The sequence below is a fragment of the Lissotriton helveticus genome, chromosome 6, assembly GCF_964261635.1.
Source record: "Lissotriton helveticus chromosome 6, aLisHel1.1, whole genome shotgun sequence".
NCBI classification, from domain to species: domain Eukaryota; kingdom Metazoa; phylum Chordata; class Amphibia; order Caudata; family Salamandridae; genus Lissotriton; species Lissotriton helveticus.
Window position 1 is genome coordinate 50,923,515 of NC_136067.1, and position 14,481 is coordinate 50,937,995.

The 14,481-nt window shown below is 48.9% G+C and overlaps 1 protein-coding gene across 7 annotated transcripts in view; it reads right to left on the minus strand.

Annotated features, from left to right (window-relative positions):
• Positions 1 to 14,481, minus strand: part of DNAH8 (dynein axonemal heavy chain 8) — a 10,041,960-nt gene that overhangs the window by 6,853,254 nt on the left and 3,174,225 nt on the right. For all 7 annotated transcript variants that reach the window (XM_078647354.1, XM_078647353.1, XM_078647356.1 and 4 more), the window contains exon 25: positions 8,234 to 8,330. In XM_078647354.1, coding sequence (XP_078503480.1) covers positions 8,234 to 8,330 — 97 coding nt within the window. The remainder of the gene's footprint in view (positions 1 to 8,233; positions 8,331 to 14,481) is intronic.

A 14,481-nucleotide genomic window follows, 5' to 3' on the forward strand; every position in this document is an offset into this window, starting at 1 on the left:
GATAGGTTTGGTCAGAGAGTAGGCGGCCTTGCTGTAATTGTTAGGAAAGGATTTCAGCTTTAATGTCGACACTGCAGTTGTCTAGCTGCGAAGTAGCCTTTTTTAATCTGGCTATTACTAGTACCAAATCGTTTGCAGGCCTTCTCATTTATAGACCCCCTGGTCCTTCAAGAGCCTTTATTGAGGAGGATTTGTTATGTTATGTTATGTTAAGGTTTTATTTATATAGCGCACGGCTACTCAACAAGAGTGTCCCGGCGCTTTCAGAGTGCGACTCAGCAGTTAAAAAACATAACAGTCAGCAAACAGAGAAAAAAGAGTGAAAGTAAAAGAACAGCCTAAAGATTAAAAAGCCAGGTCTTCAGGCCTTTCCTAAACAGGAGCAAACTAGGAATGCTGCGCAAAGCGAGGGGCAAAGAGTTCCACAGCTGGGGGGCCTTAAAGCTGAAGGAACGACCCCCGATGCGAGCCTTCCTCACACGGGGCACCACGGCCATGAACAAAGATTCCGACCGCAGGGAGCGGGCCGGACGGTAAAAGGCCAGTCTGCGCTGCAGATACTTAGCACCGGAGCCAGAAAGTGCCTTATGCACCAGCGTGAGCGTTTTAAACATTATCCGCTTTCGGATAGGGAGCCAGTGAAGTGACTGTAGCACCCCAGATGTTCTTGCCCGCCTATGAAGGCCGTATATGGCGCGAGCCGCAGAGTTCTGCGCCACTTGCAGCCTTTGGATCAGATACTCCGGAAGCCCTAAATAAAGAGCATTCGCGTAGTCCAGTCTAGATCCTATGAGAGCTTGGACAATGATCTTCCTGTGCTCCTCTGTAAGCAGGGGTAGGAACTTCCGGAGCATCTTGAGGATGCCAAAACAGGTGCCCGTCAGACCAAGAATGTGCGATCTGAACGAGAGGTCATTATCGACCTTGACACCCAGATTTTTGGCGACCACAGATGGCTGGGCGGGGGGGCACATATCAACCGGCCACCAATCACGCCATTCCGGTTCCGAAGCACACCCAAATAGCAGAACCTCAGATTTACTAGAGTTGGCCTTAAGACCATTCTGCTGAAACCAGTCAAAGACCCTCTTCAGACATCCCTGGATGCTCTCCCCGTCAAATGACTGATCTTTCCTGCAGGTGAAGAGAAGCTGCGTGTCGTCCACATAGGACACGATCTGGGCCCCCGAAGTCTCCACGAGTGCCGCCAGAGGGGTCATAAAGATGTTAAAAAGGGTCGGGCTCAACACAGAGCCCTGTGGGACCCCGACTCCCAGTGGCAGCATCTCAGCGGAGCTCGAGGAAGCCCAGACCGTTTGTCGACGGTCCTCCAAAAACGATGTAAACCATTTGAGCACCGTCCCCCTCAGACCGATGTCATAAAGTCTGGTGAGTAACGCCTCATGGGGGACGGTGTCGAAGGCCGCCGACAAGTCCAACATGACCAACACAGCCTTCCCCTCTGCGTCCAGAGTCTCGCGGATGATCTCTGACACCTCAAGGAGTGCCGTCTCCGTACTCAGGTTAGGTCGAAAGCCGGATTGCGAGGGATGCAGGAGATCATTTGACTCGAGGAAACCCGAGAGCACGCCATGCACGTGCTTCTCCGTGAGCTTCGCAAGAGCCGGCAGAAGAGAGATTGGCCGGTAATTCGCCGGGACCCCGGGATCCAAACCCGGCTTTTTGAGGAGGGGGATCACCATCGCCCTTTTCCAGGACAGCGGGAGCCGGCCCTCTTTCAAAGATGAATTCAGGAGAGGATTCACCAAGGGGTTCATCAACGGCGCCATCCTGGCCAAAAATTTGGCCAGACAGGGATCGAGTGGCGACCCAGACTTGAGCGTGGCCAGAAGTGCAAGGGAAGCATCTGGGGAGACCGGCGGAAACTCAGCCAGAAGGACCTCTGGCGTAGCCGATGGAGCACGTCCCCCCCGATGCCAACAGCCCCATCCACAGACTCTGCAGAGAAGGAGGCCTGGATCGTTCTGATTTTATCGGTGAATAACCTAGCCAGGTTACTGACCCAGGTCTCAGGTGAAACTGCTTGCTGAAGATTAGACCTGGGGGCTGTGAACTCCCTGACCACGGTAAAAATCTCCTTGCAGGAGTTGGCGGCCGCCTCGATCCTCCTGGCGAGATACTCTTTTTTTGCGCACAGAATGTTACGATGGTACGCTTTAACCGCCAACCTATAGGTGAGTCTGGCCTCCGCGCCATACTGAGAGCGCCACGCCCTCTCCGCCACCTTGCACGAGCTGCGTTCAATGCGCAACGCCCCCGTAAACCACAGCGCAGACTGCCGCTCACCCCCTGAACGAAGAACTCTTACAGGGGCCAGGTCGTCCAACCTCTCTAACAGCCACGCTTGTAAAGTCTCAGTGTCCAGGTCCAAGTCACCCACGATGGGGCAAGGATGGTCAACGAATGCCTGCTCTAACAGATCGGGCGTGACTCGATGTAGCCCCCGCGAAGCAGCTCCAGCATGAATCGGAGCGCTGCCAGAAAGCAGATCACTCCCTTGAATGAAAAATCTGGCCAGTCTATGATCTGACCAGAGTACCGGGAGTAATTCTATATCCACCAGGGGAACAGAGGAAAACACCTGATCTAATGTGTGCCCATGCTCATGTGTGGAGCCCGACAGCGCAGGAGCGAGACCCAAAGGAGTGGTGATATCAAACAATTTAGTAGAGTTCGTGTCACCCACAGTGTCCAGATGGAAATTAAAATCACCCGCCAGCAGACAGTGCTAAGCAGACAAGGCCAGTCTGGATAGGACTTCCTGGAGGTCCTCGCAAAAAGAGCCCACCGACCCATGGGGCCTATAAACCAACAGGCCCTTCAGGGCTTGATGGGGGGACAGCCTGGTGGTAAAGGCAAGGGACTCAGAACCTTCTATCATCTCCGTAGGGAGGATAGAACACGGGACGCTTTTCTTGACCACCACCGCCACTCCGCCACCTCTTCCCTTGGCTCTATCCTGTCGGAAGATGTTGTACTCCGGAGGGATAGCCGCCAGGATGTCCGGGTTGGACGACTCCCCCAACCAGGTTTCGGTCAGAAGAAGGCAGAGAGGTTTCTCCCTGACCAAAAGATCGTACACGTCAAGGGCATGCCGACCTAAGGATCGAGTGTTCAACAGTAGACACAGATGATTCACCCGACCCTCGACTGACCGTTGGGCGGGGGAGGGTCCAAAGGTAGGGGACCAGCCACAGGCAGGGCAGCAATGCTTACCCCTATACCGACCAGGAAACACAGATCGGCACGCGCAGGGAGTGGGTTGCAGGGAGCGGAGAATCGTAGACGAATAGCGAATCATACTGCTCGTCAGGCCAGAGTTCCGCGCCGCTCCGCCGCCTCCGAGACGCTGACGGGCGCAGACGGGCAGGACTCTGGCGCGACTCAGGCGCAGGGAAGGCGCACCCGCTGCGCGTCACCGCTGCGCGCTAAGAGGCGAGCTTTAAATAGCCAGCTCTCAGCGTGGCCGGACACAGGGACGCTCCAAAATGGCGACCGCTACTCCCAGCTCCCAGCCCAACCCAAGATGTCACTCCCCAGCAGAAAACCTCCCCGGAACCGGACCCGCAAAAGCTGCGGTGGGTTTCCAACAATTTTAAAGTGCAGGTAAGGGCCCTGGCAGCGTTACTAAAAGCAAAATGAAGAAAAAAGAAATTAAAATAAAATCCTAAAAACGGACAGATTAAAAATATGCAGAGCAGCACTCTCCGTGCATGAAACCAACAGCAAGGCGCCGCAGCGTCTCACCCGCAGGACGCCTTTGCAAATTTGGAAATACTATCCCCCTATGCCATTCGGTACCCCAATTTTATCCTCTTGAGTGTTCTTAATCTTCATTTAGAAGATAAAGAAAGCAAATAATCTGTGGAGCTGACCCTGGGACTCCCGGCTATGGGTCTGAATCAATTGGTCAATACTCCCACACACAATAGGGGCCATACGTTGGACAATATCTTTACTAATAGCATGCAGGTAGAGGCTCTGTCACCAGTACCTGTAGTGTGGTCCGACCATTATATTTTCCCTTTTATGATCTTGATCCCTGGATAGGCCCCCTGTGAGCAGGGAAGACGGTCTGAGCCTATTATGGTTTGGAAATGGGCCCCATTAACCAGGCTTCCTTTGAGTAAACCCCGGCCTGTAGTACCCCGGATTTAGGGGCGAAACACAGATAGCCAATAATCTAGTATCTCCGTTGAAACCATCCAAAAGTGCCCGTCTGACTGTCTCTGCGAAGTGGTTCTCTGAAGAACTGGCGCAACTGAAAAGGGGTTGTAAGCGCCTTGAGCGCCAATGGAGGAAGAGTTACCTGGATGAAAACAGGCTGAACTGATTAAGGGGCTTTGAAGTCTTATCATCTTCATATCAGGAGAGCTTGGAGGGAATACTATGCAGAACAAATTGAGCTAGCAAATAATTCCGCAAAGAGCATAGTCCAGGTTGTGAAACAACTGTCCTCCTTGGAACGTGTGACTGCTACTCTTCCAGCTTCTATAGATCACTGTAATAAGGTTGCAGATTATATTTTGGCGAAGATAGATAAAATATATGCCACCTTCCCGGAAAGCAGCAGGAATTTTGTCCCCACTTCTGTTGTGGAGGCATCCTGGACTGAGGATACGTTTGTCTTTCTTCCTCCTTTGGAAAGTGAGGTCATTAAATTGATGGCGGTTGTTAAATCAGGATCACCATTGGAACCAGATCCCCCCAAAATTTTGCAGCGAGGGAAGAGAGTTCTTGCCCCGGTCCTCACTATGCTGTTGAACATGTCTTTTAGTACGGGGCAGGTTCCCAGCAATTGGAAACACGCTATGGTAGTTCTATTGCTGAAGAGACCGTCTCTTGATCTTGCTCTCCCTGAAAACCTGAGACCGATCTCTTTACTCCCCTATGTTGCAAACATTTCTGAAAAGCATCTAAGTGGCCTACTGTCCACGTTTCTGTAGGAGAGACGGGTCCTCCATGATACCCAGTCTGGCTTCAGGCCTCGTCATAGCACAGAGTCAGCCCTTCTTCTGGCAACAGAATCAATGCGAATTGCAGCTGAGCAAGGAAGGACAACTGCTATGATCCTTCTAGACTTAAGTGCTGCATTTGACATGGTCTCCCACGGCCTTCTGCTGCAGAGGCTGCGGGAGGCCAGGGTCGATGGTGGCACTAGAGAAGGGATGAAAAACGTTTTGCAGAACAGATCCTTTCAGGTTCTGCAACATCCATTTACCTGAGTCTGTACTCTGGCACAGGGGCTGCCGCAGGGCTCGGCTCTTAGCCCAACCCTGTTCAATATTTAGATGCGCCCTCTGGCTGATATTGTATTAAGGCATGCCATAAAGCTGGTGTCATATGCTTATGACACTCAGCTGATTGTTATGCTGGAGCAAAAGGAGTCTGGTATGGCATCTGATTTCAAGATCTGCATGGGGGAGCTTGCGGACTGGATGAAATACAGCTGCCTCCAGCTGAATGTGGGGAAGACAGAGGTGATGGTTGTTGGTAAACAGCCCTCCCTTTAGTCACAGCGATGGTGGCCTGAGGTACTGGGACCTACACCGGCACCGAAAGCTAAGGTGAAGAACCTGGGAGTCTGGTTCAATGAAAATCCGTCTTTCCCTGAGCAGATATTGGCTGTGGCCGGAACCTGCTTTGGTATTCTTAAAATACTACGCAAAATTATGGACCTGCTCTCCCCTTGATGCCAAAAGAACTATTGTTCAGGCTCTTGTCACTTCACGCCTTGACTATTGCAATGTACTGTACCTAGGGGTGACCACCAGGAATCTGAACCTTTTGTAGAAGGTTCAAAATACTGCAGCCCTGCTGATCCTGAATATCCCTAGGCGGGCCTCGGTGGGGTAAGCTCTGAAGAAACTGCATTGGCTCCCAATACAGGCCTGAGTTACCTTTAAAGCTCTATGCTTTGGTCACAGGATTCTCAATTAGAAGGGTCCACGATTTTTGCTTCCCCTTCTTATGGCTTACCAACCAGCACGGGATTTGAGATTGCTGGACTCAACTAAGGTGATTGTGCCCAGGGTGCGGAAAGTTCGGGCTGGAGGGAAATCCTGTTGCTTCCTGGTAGCTAAGGCATGGAATGACCTGCCTGCGGATCTCAGGACTTGCATGTCAGAGCCCCAGTTCCGAACAAATTTAAAAACCAGGCTCTTTCGACACCCTTTTGGTAGTCGTTAGTATTTTTCCCTGACCTCTTAATTGATGGTCGTACGCACAGGATGGATGGTAGTGTAGGACAGTCGCTGGGGGTTGATGATGTTCTAGCGCGGGGGGGACACTCCGCTGGACTAACCATGCGCTTTATAAGCTAAATAATAATAATAATAATAATAATAATATCATTGGGGCTATGTTGCATGGCCAAGAGCAAAGTTTTTACTTCATCTTCTGCGGCGGTTGAGGGCATCTGTGACTGTTCAGGGCCCGGCTGGCAAGAATCATCAGAGTTAGACAGCGTAGTGGCCTTTTTAGAGTCGAAGACAAGCTTGGTTTGGTGGCCATCTGGCTTCCCCATTCTGAAATAGGGTACTGTTTGGTGTGTACAAGTGTATGAACAACAGTGGGTGGCACTGCACAGGGATCTACTGGAGCGGCTGTAGGACAGATGCCAGGCCGCTGTGTGCACCACCATCACCACCAGGAGGAGAAGATGTCACGTTCCAGAGGACGTTGGACCAGTCATCAACAGCAATCCCCGGAGATGCCAGAGGCGAGTGCAGTGATCCACCAGAGGAGTAACGAACTGGAAAAGAAGAGCAGGAGAACCCTCAAAGTCCAAAGGCAGGCCACTGCAGGGCGCCATGACCGCGGGTTAGGTGAGGTCACAACTAAATTGGCTGAAGGGTGGCCATCCGGGGAGTCACACCACCAGGGAGAGAGATGGAAATTGCAGCTCAAGATGACACGCTGAAGCCTAGTAGCGCGAATATACCTCTGAGGAGCAAGTGTGGTATGCAGCCATGTATGGGCCAGAGACCTTGGGAATAATCAATCTGGGAATGGGTCCAGGCAAGCAATGCGGCTCAACGCAACAGCAAATAGAACCGTCTCCTGCAGTCCACACAACAACAAGCCGCAGTACACAGCAGAGGATGAGGTGCAGCTGGGGCCAGGAATGGTCAGCAGCAGTATCGTCCAGATCAATGAAAATAATGACTCCCAGCGCGCTTTCAGGCAGCGCTGCAATTGGCCTGCAGAGGCAGGCCAGAGAGTGTCGCAGGTGAGGGTAGATGGCGCTGCGTAGGGTCGGTAAGTAGCAAAGTGTGCGGGCCAGTATACGTCAAAGGCCCAGCAAGGTCATCAGCACCGTCTCATCCGCAGCGTTCATGCCCCAAGATGTACTAGGCAAATGAACGGAAAGGTAGTCTACCCATAGGAGGCTTTCCTTCAGACAATGCTCCTCAACAACCTGCAGAAAAGTACTCTTGCTGTGCCCAGCAACAGTTCAATCCTTAGGGCAGCGACAAGAAGAGTGCTCGAGCAGCAGGAGCAACGCGAAGGCTAAGTCGCGGCGGGAGCAGCGGGGTAGCAGTAGATCGCGGCTGGCAAAAGTTTGTGGCGGTGAGGAAGTGACGGTGCCCGTGCAGGGCGGGCAGTAGCTTACGGAGTGGCAGTTATCTCACCATAATCTTCGGGAGCCACAGATGGCCCACCGCCACCCCAAGCCGTCCAAGCAGCTGTAGTCCGGGCCGGGCCGCTGGCAGGTGGAACTTCAGCGTGCGAAGAAGGCCGGCAGCTGTCACTGGTCAGGAAGCCAGTTGCCATGTGGAGTCCCCGGGGCCCGCCTAACAATGGTAGCCGCGCGGGCCTCCAGAAGTATCACTACACTCGCCCCACAGAAGCTGCTTGGGATCCATCCTCTGGGGCTGCAGAGCTTTGTTCTTCATCTCAGAGCTGCAGGATACTCGCAGGAGCAAGGGGAAGGCAAATTCAGGCAGGATTTTTGAGGTAGGGCAAGAATAAATTAAGGGTATTGCTACCAAGCTACCAGAGCCTCACAGGTGTGCAGCCATCTTGGTTGTGCGCCACCTAGCGCCCCCCAACATCAGTAAAGAATATTGAACAAGAAATGACTGCAGTTTTAACACTGCCTACCAGGACAATTTCTACCCTAAAATAAGTCCATGCATAAAGATTAATATTGCAATTAAACTAAGATTATGAAAGATTATGAACATAACTTCTTCTAATATTAACTTACCACGTTAGGGATATTTAGATGTACTTCTGTTTTTAAAAGGGCATTATATTCTTCAGGTGGAGAGGACTGATCAAAGAAATCTGTACGACGAAAAGCACTAAAAGAAATATACATGTGTTTAAAAATTAGTCAAATTATGACTTGCTACTAATACCCCAAAAAACTTCTATTACATGCTTTATTTTTATTGATATCAAAATGTATTAGCAAATATAATGGTTTAATTGTACTATGTTATGCATACTATTTGTTTTATACTACCATTTTCAGCTTTGTTCAATATGGGCAAGTTCCAAGTTATACATCATAGTCCATAAGGAATAGTTATCTATAAACTTTATCGATCAATCAATTTTTCTGTTCTATTTACAGTAGATGTTTATATTATATCTGTGATGAAATGGGATGTATTATATGGTGCGGTTGTAAGACTTCACCATGTAATACATTTCCAACACCTTTAGGACCAGGTAGGCTTTCTTTGTGAAGGACGAGTTACTTACCTTCGGTAACAATGTATCTGGTAGAGACAATTCTAGCCGCATATTCCTTAACATAGAATTATCCCCAAGCGTGAGACTGGATCCGGAAAACTTTTCTGCCACAGCATTTCTGCGTGTCAGGGGGAGAACACCACGTCACTCCGCCCTGACGTCGTCCGTGTACGTGACATCACGATGATACGTAAGTCCTACCCGGGCGCACCAACGTCAGTTTTCTTCAGATAACTTTTCCGCGCCACAAAGAGGAGCCATCACAAACAAAAACTGTGAGAGTACTGGAACACTGTGCGAAAAACAGCTAAAGGGAAGAAATGATTGGTGAGGAGCAGCACCACCCAGAACAGTGCCAGACACTACGACACCAAAATACATAGAATGAAAGGACAGAGCACAGCTCCTGTAAGCAAGCCTGCACAACACAACAGCAACCACCCCTCCGTGGGCAGAAACATGTGAAAATTTGCACAACAGACGAAGAAGTCTGCAACCCCTTTACACACAACAGATAAGGGTACCAAGATCAGAATGGAAGAGGAACGACAATTTATCCCCAGACAACCCCAGCAGGGAGAGGCAGCCTCTGAAAAGAACTAACTGGCAGATGCATCAAGCAAAATACCTCCTGGTAAATTAGCTATTCGGTAAAACAGGCCAATACCGAACGCAAAGTCTGACAATGCAATGCATCAACCCCATATCCTTTAAAAATAAAGAATCGCTAAATAATCCCCTCGGAAAAATACCGAATCGCAAATTAGCCAATCGGTAATACCGAGAAAGAAACCAGCCTCCGGAAATACCGAATCGCTATTAAAGAATCAAAACGAAATGCATCAAAACTCGCAAATACCGAAAATGCCCAAATTCGCTATTTTGCATGAGCAAAATAAGGGGAATCACAAACTGGAGGTAAAGTTATTGGAAGGAAGAAATAAATAAATAAATAAATAACCACAGGTGCAGACAATCATAAACTCTTTAAATATGCCTCCGGAGACCCTGTATGTCTACCAAAATGGCTGCCCCCTATGTGCTTGCTAGGAGGAGGAGAATCAACGCTCTTGCACAGCGCAGGAGGATGATCCAGGACAGGGTTTTCAGGGTACGCATCACATTGCTGGGCCAGACAGAGGAACTGATCTACAACAAGTACAGATTGAACCGGGCTATGATCATGCGCCTCATTGCTGAGCTGGAACCACTACTGCAGCACCAGACCCGAAGGACCAACGCCATCCCAGCCCATGTCCAGGTCCTATGCAACCTGCACCTGCTGGCGTCTGGAAGCTTCCAGGGGGTAATAGCACAAGCCGGAAGCGTGTCGCAAAGCGCACTATCACGCTTCTTCCATAAATTCCTAGATGCTATGCTGACATTGATACATCACCACATCACCTTCCCCATAACCCCACAGCAGTTGAACCGCACCAAACGGGAGTTCTACCAGGTGGTGCAATTTCCCCATGAGATAGGATGTGTTGACTGCACGCATGTCCCCATCTGTCCTCCCCCAGCCAACGATTACATCTTCCGCAACCGGAAGTCATATCATTCAATCAACGTGCAGGTCGTGTGCAATGCCAAGCACATCATTACGGACATCGTAGCCCAATTCCGAGGAAGCACACGACACATACATATTCCGTCACAGTGGCATCCACAGACGTCTGATCAACGGTGAATTTGGAGAGGGACACCTACTAGGTACATACTAATGCCTCATCATTAACTCCATCCTCACATGTATAAATGCATTCATGCTGCTAACCCTTTGCTCCCCACCCTGCAGGTGACAGCGTCTACGCCTTGCGTGAGTATCTCCTCACTCCCTACCTCAACCCAGCAACACCTCAGGAGCAGCGCTACAACACAGCACACATCAGCACCAGGAATGTGGTGGAGCGAACCTTTGGCATCCTCAAGAGTCGCTTCCGGATACTACACAAGACAGGAGGTGCCTTGCAGTATGACCCAGTGACCTGCTGCCGGATCATAGCGGTCTGTGCCATGCTGCACAACATTGCCGCAAGAAGGGTGATACCAATAGAGGTGGACGGAGAGGCCGACTTACGTGCACAGCAACCCCCCCAACACCAACAGGCACACGTGCCTAACACAGCAGAAAGCCAAAGGAGGCAGACATACATCACACTGCATATTCTGAAATAGAATGTGTGTAATGTGTGTATTTTGCAAGGGCAATTTATTTCAAAATCTCGCTGTAGACAACATTATTTGTTTCATTAGAATAGGGACAGAGAAGGCCCAGCTGCAGCCCTGGTTGATGTGGTGGTGGTGGCTCTGCAACTAGTCCCTTGACCTCTGACGCAACCAGGATTTCGAGCAGCGTGGAGCTGACTGCCGTGCATCGAGAAGCTTTTCGGACCGCTCCCAGAAATACTTCGGATTCATAGTTCGGCAGTCGGAACACAACTTGGAATCGTGGTTGGGTTTCAGACAGAACAGGCACATGCGGTGCGGATCCGTCACCAACATCAACCGTCAGCAGGAACAAGCCTTGAAACCGGGCATCCCTGATGTGCACCAGGAGTCGAAGACTCAAAAACAACATCCACAAAAGTCGTCAAAAAGTCAGTAAAATAGTGACTGGAGGTACCGCTCTCTCCGCGTCTGTGCTGGCTGGCGCGGAAAAATGAATGAACTGACGTCAGTGTGCAAAGGGTGGCATCTAAGTGGCTGCCGCAATGCCATCCCGGTGACCTCAATGCTAACGACAAATACGGAGCAGACCGACACCACCTTTTGACGCGCAGGGGTACAGCTGACAAAAAAATTCTCTAGATCCAGTCTGACGCCTGGGGGTAATTCTAAGGTAAGGAATCTATAACTAATTGTCTCTTTCAGATGTGCAGATTTTATATAGGTTGATAGGAACTACTCGACAATTGTCCTGGGCTGCTTGGCATAAGGATAATTCTAGGACTTCCTTGACATAATATCAAGCATTTATCCTTTTATACTCTGCCCAATTCTTCCCCAAGACAGAAATGCTATCTGTGACGTGGCTGCTATGTACCCAGCTGAGACCCATGTTTGAGAGATGTAACTAATTTTAGAAATGCCTTGAAATGAATCCCAGGTATTCCAATCCTCCTTGTTATGCCCGATCTCTATCCAAATCACAGCATTTAATGGCCCTGGTTCAGCCGTACAGAGCCTATAAAAAGTAGAAGGAAATAACAGCATTCCCTAAACAGACTGCTTCATCAAATTAATTACATTTAAATCTAGTCTTATTTGTGGTTATGATGCTAAAAAAGATTACTTCAGGGCGACAAAGTAATTAGAAAAGTACAACTGGTAAAAGTGAAGAAGCTGTTAGTCACAGTAGCCATTGATGCAGGAGGAACTGTTTACTTTGTTGGTTATGTCAAAGTCGATGGGTGTTAGGTCTGAGGTTCTCCATTTCTGACTGAGAATATATTGTCTATGAAGGTGATTGCTATGATGGAGAGCGTGTTATGCCGGAAAAGTTTATTTTTCACCAGAGTAGTTGTTATTAATTGTTATGGTCACAGGAGGTGGTTACGCTGGGGGTTGGCTCCTCGTATGATGACAGATATAGCCATGTTGAGTGCATGCATGACACATATATAAGATTTCAGATACTCGAGTCAAACCTATTTAACGTACAGCATCAAAGTGACTGAGAGTTATTTTTTTCAACCTTCGTCTTCATCCTTTAAAACACCTACAGATATTATTTCTCTATAGGATACTTTCTCTTCCAGTACTCATCCCGGTACCACCAGCTGCCACAGGAGTCGGAGCAAGTGCAAGCATGTTGTCAGAAAGGTGACGGGCTTTCCTTGAGAAGAGAGGGGATTTATTTCATACTGATAGCCGAAGACACTTCTTTTGATGCGTGTCGATGTAGGCAGGCATGGCAAAAAGATACTTTCCATATCAAATGTTTATGTCTATGTTTATGTTTTGGCAATTTTTATAGCGCGCAAATACCCGGGGGTGTCTCGGCGCTTAAGTGATCAGAGGATGACAGTTACAAGATTTTTAATATGGAAACAGACAGGTTTTTAATTGCTTCTTGAAGCTGAGGAGGGTGGGGGAAGTTTTGATGGTAAGGGGAAGGGAATTCCATAATCTAGCCGTGGAAATCACAAAGCATCTGTCGCCCCAGTTGGCATTCCTTGTGCGTTGGACATTAAGCAAATGAGCTGAGGATGAGCGAAGAGTCCTAGAGTTTATAAGAGGACGGAAAACATGTTTAAGAAACTGCGGGCCAGAGTTGTTAATAGCTTTATAAGCAATACACAGTGCTTTAAATTTCGTACGGATCTTGACAGGAAGCCAGTGAAGCTGTTGAATGAAAGGTGTAATGGAGGTGTACTTAGGTATGCCTAGTAGGATTCTAGCTGAAGCATTCTGCACCAGTTGGAGCTTATTTAGAACCTTTTCCTGCGCGTTAAGGAGGAGGGCATTACAGTAATCTGTCCTTGAAAAGATAAGGGTGCTGATAAGAGTCTTACCGGCAGTTATGGGAAGGTAAGGGAGAAGCTTCTTGATTTTCTTTAGGGTAAAGAAGGAGGTGAAGACTACCGCATTGACATGATGATGGAAAAGTAATCTATCGTCAAATATGACTCCAAGATTATGAACCTTAGTGACGGGTTCAGGTGGAGAACCCATCTCCTTAGGCCACCAGTAGGGGACCAAGCGGGTTCAAGTTTCCCAAAGGTCTTTACCTCCGTCTTGCCAGAGTTTAATTTTAAGCAATTGGAGGACATCCAGGAACTGATGGCAAGCATTCCCTCTTGGAAATTCGCTGCAACTGAAAGTCCATCATGATGTACTGATAGAACCAGTTGGGTGTCGTCGGCATATGTTGTGAGACTGATGCCATAAGATTTGATCACCCTCGCTAAGTCCGAGACGTAGATATTAAACAACGTCGGACTTAGCGAGGAGCCCTGTGGCACTCCACAAGGAAGGGAAAAAGTGTGGGAAAAGAAGGGGCCTAATTTTACAGCTTGAGAGCGGTTAGCAAGAAAAGAAGCAAGAAGTTCCTTGGCCTTGTGCTGGATACCAATGGCTGAGACACGGTCGATCAGAGTAACATGATCGACCGTGTCAAAGGCCGCGGATAGGTCAAGCAGTATCAAAACTGCCGCACCACCTTTGTCTAGGGTCATTCTGATTTCATCAGCTGCTTTTATAAGGGCCATCTCAGTTCCGTGCCCTTGCCTGAAGCCGAACTGGGTATCATCAAGCAAGTGATTTGAGTCAATGAATTTGGAGAGCTGCCTATTCATTAGATTTTCAAAATTTTTTGCAGGGAACGGAAGGCAGGCAATAGATCTGTAACTGGAAGGTAATGAGGGGTCAAGGGTGGCTTTTTTTAAAAGGGGCTTAATGATAGCTTTTTTCCATACTGATGGATAGGAACCTGTGAGGAACATGGCATTGCAAATATTGGCTAAAGCAGGAGAAATGACGTCAGGAATGAGGTTAAGGATGGAAGGGGGACAAGGGTCAAGGGGTGATCCTGATTTGGTGATAGTGATTAAGTGAAAGATTTGTTCCGCAGAAACCTGATTAAACTTAGGAAAGGAAGTGTTGATACAGGAGTGCCTAGCAGTGATATGTGTTGAGGAAGGTTTGTGAAGGAAAGCAGAGAAGATAGCAGTAACTTTGTCCAGGAAGAAATCTGCCAGAGAATTGCAGAGAACTTGAGAGGTGTCAGGAAGAGGGTTAGGGGGATTAGAG